Source organism: Monodelphis domestica, chromosome 1 (genome assembly GCF_027887165.1).
Source record: "Monodelphis domestica isolate mMonDom1 chromosome 1, mMonDom1.pri, whole genome shotgun sequence".
Taxonomy (NCBI): domain Eukaryota; kingdom Metazoa; phylum Chordata; class Mammalia; order Didelphimorphia; family Didelphidae; genus Monodelphis; species Monodelphis domestica.
This window is the reverse complement of record NC_077227.1, coordinates 613,751,103-613,759,097: the sequence shown is the minus strand read 5'-3', so window position 1 is coordinate 613,759,097 and position 7,995 is coordinate 613,751,103. Positions and strand designations below refer to the sequence as shown.

At 38.5% G+C, this 7,995-nt stretch overlaps 1 protein-coding gene across 3 annotated transcripts in view; it reads left to right on the top strand.

The window, feature by feature from the left end:
• Positions 1 to 59: 59 nt before the first annotated feature.
• Positions 60 to 7,995, top strand: part of SEC23B (SEC23 homolog B, COPII coat complex component) — a 37,712-nt gene continuing 29,776 nt past the window's right edge. The window contains exons 1-3 of one of the 3 annotated variants that reach the window (XM_056813850.1): positions 60 to 190; positions 3,568 to 3,802; positions 5,036 to 5,093. In XM_056813850.1, coding sequence (XP_056669828.1) covers positions 3,582 to 3,802; positions 5,036 to 5,093 — 279 coding nt within the window. In that variant the 5' untranslated portion in view covers positions 60 to 190; positions 3,568 to 3,581. Of the gene's footprint in view, positions 446 to 3,567; positions 3,803 to 5,035; positions 5,094 to 7,995 lie in introns of all 3 variants that reach the window. The other 2 variants (XM_007476644.3, XM_001374098.5) reach the window with 2 other exon arrangements.

Genomic DNA, 7,995 nt, shown 5'->3' with positions numbered 1-7,995 from the left:
CCGTCACTAGATGACGGCCAATTCAATCTCTGATTGAAGGAGGTTTTTGAAGAGCTTAGGGGCGGAGACCCGAGGGACGAAGAGGAACATGCGGATAGCTCAGGCTTCTGGTGTCTGCTGACCACCCAGACTCAACATGGCGACCCTGGCTTCGCCTCATCTCCTTCCTCTTCCTTTCTCAGTAGGCGGGGTAGGTGCTTCTCTATGATTGGTCGTTGGGAAGGAGACGTGGCGCTGACGCGCGCGGGCTGCCCGGTCCAACCGGCGTCCAACTGAGCTGGACTTGGCGCTGGGCCCGGACGGCTGCCGGTCGCTTCCGTCTTTGGGTGCTCACGGTCTGGGTTAGGTGAGTGGGCTGGGAACAGATGGTCCATCGCCACTGGGGCAGGCAAGGAGAAAGTAGGGAAGAGGGAACCAGATACACGCGTGGGCCGGGGCTGGACAGGTAGGTGGGGCACCAGTGTTCCGGGCCGGGGCTGGGGAGGAACGGAGGGATGAAGGGCCGCGGGGACCCTGGCAGCCTGACCTAAACTTGTGGTCTCGGTTTCGTCCCAGAGGCTTTTACTTTCCTTCCACGGGAGCCCATAGCGCTCGTAATGTGTGTGCCTCGACGGGCTAGTTCCGGCCGGTCCTTGATCAAACTGGAGCGCTGGACTGTCCGGAGGGGGATAGGGGCCCACAGAGTCTTCCCCTGAGTCTGGTCTGGTTAGGCAAAAGCCCCTGGTAAAGGTGGGAAGGTTAGGAGAGGGCCACCCCCACTCTTAGCATTTAGAAGCTCTGGGCGACGTTCTTAGGGGGCAGAAGGATTTCGTTATCACCAGGAAAGGGACATCATGTTTGGGAGACAACTGACCTTTTGGCTTAAGTGCTTTGAGTCAAGTTGTGATGGAAACACACAGGCTACGACATATCTTTGTGGTTACATTCCTACTTGAATTTTCCCCTTTTGGCATTTCAGCCTGACTTTTGTAGTACCAGATCAATAGGTCAGAAAGCCTAGGTTCCTAATCCAGACCTGCCCCTTAATACTTATGTGAGCTTCAGCAAGTCATTTAACCTATGTGGGCCTCAGTTTTCGTTATCTATTAAATGACTAGTAAATCACTTGAAGCCTCTTCTACTCTTAAATCAGCTTATCTAATGATTACTGAATGTTTCATTTCTGCTAAGGTTCTGGTGTGGGTCAGAAGAATAAAGCTAGTCTCTCTTATCATAAACCATAATTTACTAAATGCATGATGTTATTGGACAGTCTTATAGTTTGTGTTATTTTTAGCTTTTTTACCTGAAGGTTGAAGTTGCAATTTGGATGGTTTTGTCTGTGTGGAAACATTTCATTGATTAAACATTAGACTGTGTTGATACCAAGGTAATGAATAGGAGCTTAATCTCCATTCAGAAGACATAATTAGGTTGTATACTTTAATTGTAGTACCATACAAGAATGTCAATCTTGGAATATTTGCTCTAGGATCATAGATTTGAGCTAGAAGAGACTTTAGAGACGTAAGTTTCCTCATCTAATAAAGGAGATCTTAAGGAAGCCTAAATTAGTGAATGCCAAAAGTCACATATAAGACATTTGAACTTGGGTCATCTTGACTTCCTAGCCAGGAATATTTTTACTATTATTGTATTGTTTCCCAGTTATTTCAATTCCATATCATTACTGTCTGTCAACTTGGAAAAACACAGAACCACTAGAGTAGTCATAAAACCAAATCTTTAATCAGGAAAAGAGACATGTTCTTAATATTTCTCTGCTACACAGAGCCCAGCTCTAAATACCACACAGAGTCAAAACTCTGGGGCTTTGGGGACAGCATCTCTGAGAGAATCATCACCAAAGATGATTCTCCAAAGAATTATAGAACTTGGGGACTTATATACCTTTTGGGGAATATAGTACAGCAAACATACATTGATTGGTTACAAGCAGGCTTGGGAAAGAGGCTGTAGCTAGAGGCTAGGGTATCTGGGAATGACCTACCTTTGTAATAGATACAAAAAGGATGGTTCTTGCCAGGTGTTTGTCTTAGTGGGAATGGATCTCTGATACAATGGGGGAAACTTAATAAGACCACAAAGGTGATGGAGGTTTTGAGCATTTCTATCACTCCTATTCAGAATACTTGATGAACACTTCCCCTAAATATAAGTTCCCAAGGACAAAACAAACTTGGGGATCTCAAAAATTAAGTTGACAATACCAAATTGAGATATTTTCTCTCATCTAGTTCTTATTTTGCATTACATGAAAGTGTCATTAAAGACCACTTTATGAGATCTTTAATTTGGCAAGATGCTTAATTTGGCATTATATTTCTTTTCTCAAGGAAGTTTATCCATTTGGTTCTTAGCTGAATTCTGTGCTGTCTTAGGCTTTTACCTTACATTGGTTATAAACATAATTGAACTGCAGTTTACCCAGGTTTGGAAGATTTAGGCTGAATACTTTAACATAACAGATTGAATTTTTATAATTATGAACATAAGCAGTTAAAGAGCATATAGTCAAACACTACAGAAAAATACTTGTTATACATTTGACAATTGTGAGCTTTGGCTAAAGACTACAATGGCATGACCTGAGAACTGAGGAGAGGACTGTGTACATCTTCAAAATAGCAGCATAGAGGAAATAGAACAAGGAAGTAAGTTTCACAAAGGAATGCAAATTTTTATACTCTGATAGAACCCAGTATTACAGTGAAGAGAGGGAGGAAATTATACTACTAATAACATATTTATGTAGTCTCAGCTGATAATAGCTAGGATCAGAACCAAGCACTGAACCTAGGTCTTCTTCCTCTAAGCTCTGTCATATTAAGTAAACTTTTCCATGACCAGACAGGTAGCTGAGCTCAAAGGAATATCAGAAATATCTTGAGCTATCAGATTTAAATTATACACATGAACTCTTTAGAGTACAACCCAACTAAATCCTTTTATATGGTCTCTGCTGAAACCCTTTGAGGCTGCATGAAGTAGTAGTTAGCTTGAGTGGATTCCATAGGACTATTAGAATTAAATGAGAGAATACAAATAAAACACTTTGTAAATCTTAAAGCCTTATATAATTGTCAACTATTTAAGGTATGTGTTTTATAAACAGTACCCTATGTAGAACAGTTAAAAAAAGGAATTTAGTATACATGGCAAATACATAAATTTTTCAGTTTCCTCCTCATCTGTTGAGAGATACGAGTTAAAATAACATTAATTGGCAAGTTTATTCAGACTGATAAGAGCTGTCTTTCCTTTTCTGATTAGTTAAAATATTTGTGTTTAGGGAGATTTCACATGGATTTACACAATGTTTGATCAATAGCAAAGAGTGTTTATATATCAACATTTAATAGCTCAGATCTTTCATCATACACATAACATCCCTTTGTGCTCTTAGAAAGAAAGTCTTGGTGAAATGTGCAGTTCTGGTCCTGACTCAGAAGATGGGGCCCACCAAGGGGAAAGGCCAGTGAGAGGTCTACATATAATTGGAAAATGTTGATTTAGATGAACTTATTACTGGTGATAAATATATTTCTATTAAATTTTTTATATCAGTTCATTTTTAGACCATGGCAACATATCTGGAGTTTATTCAACAAAATGAGGAGCGAGATGGTGTGCGTTTCAGTTGGAATGTGTGGCCATCTAGCCGCCTTGAGGCTACAAGAATGGTCGTCCCCCTGGCATGTTTACTCACTCCCTTAAAAGAACGCCCAGATCTACCTCCAGTACAATATGAACCTGTACTTTGTAGCAGGCCAACTTGTAAAGCAGTTCTCAATCCACTTTGGTATGAATTTCAAAAATATTATTAAAATGGTAATTAAAATACATAAAGCTGTATTTTTGTGGTACAGACTAATAGGTCATCTGTTTAGAATAATATAGTTTATTACCTTGAGTTAGTTAGCAAATATTAATTAGAATTTATTATGTGTTATTATTTATTAAGCACTGGAGATAAAAGGTAAAACCGTAGTCCCGTGTTGGCAAACTCATGGCACACGTGCCCCGGCAACACAGAGGGGATTGTTTCGTTCCCCCTCTCCACCACGCCTGAAGACAATTTTCACATGCCCTGCCCCTCTGCCCAGCATTTCAATATGAGAACTTCTTCTCTCCTCTGTCTGGGGTAATGTGGGGACTCACAGGTGGCTTGAGGGTGCAATTTGGGAATGCGATCTCTAAAGGGTTTGCCATCACTGACATAGTCCATACTCTCTAGGACAATGGTGGCGAACCTTTTAGAGGGGCGGGTGATGTAAGAAATGTTCTCAGGAGCCCATGGGGAGGGGGAGGTGAGCAGTATGGCCCCACATCTCTAGCTTTCTAGTAATGAACTCTGGCAAACCCTGTGCTAGAGTGATGGTGTGTGTGCCCACAGAGAGAGCTCTGAGTGCCCCCTCCCAGCATGTGTGCCATAGGTTCACCACCACAGCTCTAGGAACTCACATTTTAATCGATGAGACAACATGATAATATTTCTGTATGTGCAAAATACAATTTTTAGAGGGAAAATACTAGCAATGTGAGAACAAGCTTCATGGAGGGAGGGAAAGAAAAACCTGTAGAAGGTGGGCTTTGAACTGAATTTTGAAAGACAATTGAATTGGAGGTAAGGAGAGAAAATATTCCAGGCCTGGGGAACAGCCAGTGCCAATGCATAGAATTGGGAGATGAAGTATTGCATGTAAGGAATAGCAAGGAGGCCAGTTTTCATTAAAAAAAATTCATTACTGAAATAATTTTTGTAACCCTTAGGAGTTTTGAGAAGCATAATACTTCAATAGAAATGGTTCGTAGCTATTATTTTTGGGTTGGATATTAGCCAAATTGATCTTTCACAAATGTGACAAGGATATAATTAAATGATAAACTGGTTATTGGATCAAGAAATCTGGGCAAAATTTTAAAAATTTATTTCATTAAATTATAAGAGTATGAATCTCAAATTTGTTTGTCAGTACTTAATCTTTAAAATTGTTATTCTATATATTTAAATGCTTTATTTTCTCTCTTTCAGTCAGGTTGATTATCGAGCTAAGCTTTGGGCCTGTAATTTTTGTTTTCAAAGAAATCAGGTAGGTGAATTGTGTTTAAAATCAAGCAACTGAAGGTGTATGTGTATGTATATACACGCATATATGTATGTATGTGCATATATATAATTTTTTTCTCATAACACTGTGAGACTTAATTGATAGAGTAGTAGAAACCTTATGTAACATCCTTTTCAGGGTTTACTCTCCAACCTCTGGATGTTTTGTTCTCCAGAGGGATGACTTACTATTTCTGGAGTTTTAAGATGACCCTGTAGGTGATTTTTCTTCTAAATATTAACTCTTGAGCCTTCCCCCATTGGTGTGCTTCCCCTTAATTAGACAGTAGGCTTAGTTTTTTTAGCAAATTGCATTTACTCAAGTGGCATAGCAGGGACAATAGTTACAAAGTAACTTCAACACTCGGTCTCACTAGTTTCACACAAACATAGTGTAGGAAAGGGAAGAGTGGGCACAAATTTAAAGTACAGTGGTAATGAAACACACAGGGGAACCATTTGTGGCCAGGGTATTTTACAATTCAAGAACTCTGAGATACCTGAAAAAAGATACATACATTGTAAATGATTGCCTTGAAATATGTACTACTACAAAATTTTTAGAAACAGCAAAGATTTCTTTTAAAAATCACTTGTGAAAAAACAGACAAAATAGACAAAGTACTGGTTAATCTAATTAAAAAAAGGAAAGAAGAAAGGCAAATTAACAGCATCAAGGATGAAAAGGGGGATCTCACCTCCAATGAAGAGGAAATTAAGGCAATCATTAAAAACTACTTTGCCCAACTATATGGCAATAAATATACCAACCTAGGTGATATGGATGAATATTTACAAAAATATAAATTGCCTAGACTAACAGAAGAAGAAATAGTTTTCTTAAATAATCCCATATCAGAAAAAGAAATCCAACAGGCCATCAAAGAACTTCCTAAGAAAAAATCCCCAGGGCCTGACAGATTCACCAGTGAATTCTATCAAACATTCAGAGAACAGTTAATCCCAATATTATACAAACTATTTGACATAATAAGCAAAGAGGGAGTTCTACCAAACTCCTTTTATGACACAAACATGGTACTGATTCCAAAGCCAGGCAGGCCAAAAACAGAGAAAGAAAACTATAGGCCAATCTCCCTAATGAATATAGATGCAAAAATCTTAAATAGGATACTAGCAAAAAGACTCCAGCAAGTGATCAGAAGGGTCATCCACCATGATCAAGTAGGATTTATACCAGGGATGCAGGGCTGTTTCAACATTAGGAAAACTATCCACATAATTGACCACATCAACAAGCAAACCAACAAGAACCACATGATTATCTCAATAGATGCAGAAAAAGCCTTTGATAAAATACAACACCCATTCCTACTAAAAACACTAGAAAGCATAGGAATAGAAGGATCATTCCTAAAAATAATAAACAGTATATATCTAAAACCATCAACTAATATCATCTGCAATGGGGATAAACTAGATGCATTCCCATTAAGATCAGGAGTGAAACAAGGATGCCCATTATCACCTCTATTATTTGACATTGTATTAGAAACACTGGCAGTAGCAATTAGAGAAGAAAAAGAAATTGAAGGCATCAAAATAGGCAAGGAGGAGACCAAATTATCGCTCTTTGCAGATGACATGATGGTCTACTTAAAGAATCTTAGAGATTCAACCAAAAAGCTAATCGAAATAGTCAACAACTTTAGCAAAGTTGCAGGATACAAAATAAACCCACATAAGTCATCAGCATTTCTATATAATTCCAACACAGCTCAGCAGCAAGAACTAGAAAGAGAAATCCCATTCAAAATTACCTTAGACAAAATAAAATACTTAGGAATCTATCTCCCGAGACAAACACAGGATCTATATGAACACAACTACAAAACACTTTCCACACAACTAAAACTAGACTTGAACAATTGGAAGAACATTAACTGCTCATGGATAGGACGAGCCAATATAATAAAAATGTCCATCCTACCCAAACTCTTCTATCTATTTAGTGCCATACCCATGGAACTTCCAAAAATTTTTTTTACTGATTTAGAAAAAACCATAATGAAGTTCATTTGGAAGAACAAAAGATCAAGGATATCCAGGGAAATGAAAAAAAAAATACAAAGGAAGGGGGACTTGCAGTCCCAGATCTCAGACTATATTATAAAGCAGCGGTCATCAAAACAATCTGGTACTGGCTAAGAGACAGAAAGGAGGATCAGTGGAATAGACTGGGGGAAAGCAACCTCAGCAAGACAGTATATGACAAACCCAAAGATCCCAGCTTTTGGGACAAAAATCCACTATTTCATAAAAACTGCTGGGAAAATTGGAGGACAGTGTGGGAAAGATTAGGTTTAGATCAACACCTCACACCCTACACCAAGATAAATTCAAAATGGGTGAATGACTTGAACATAAAGAAGGAAACTATAAGAAAATTAGGCGAACACAGAATAGTATACATGTCAGACCTTTGGGAAGGGAAAGACTTCAAAACCAATCAAGAATTAGAAAGTTACAAAATGCAAAATAAATAATCTGGATTACATCAAATTAAAAAGTTTTTGTACAAACAAAACCAATGTAACCAAAATCAGAAGGGTAGCAACAGATTGGGAAACAATCTTCATAAAAACCTCTGACAAAGGTTTAATTACTCAAATTTATAAAGAACTAAATCAATTGTACAAAAAACCAAGCCATTCTCCAATTGACAAATGGGCAAGGGACATGAACAGGCAGTTCACAGCCAAAGAAATCAAAACTATTAATAAGCACATGAAAAAGGGCTCTACATCTCTTATAATCAGAGAGATGCAAATCAAAACAACTCTGAGGTATCACCTCACACCTAGCAGATTGGCTAACATGACAGCTATGGAAAGTAATGAATGCTGGAGGGGAGGTGGCAAAGT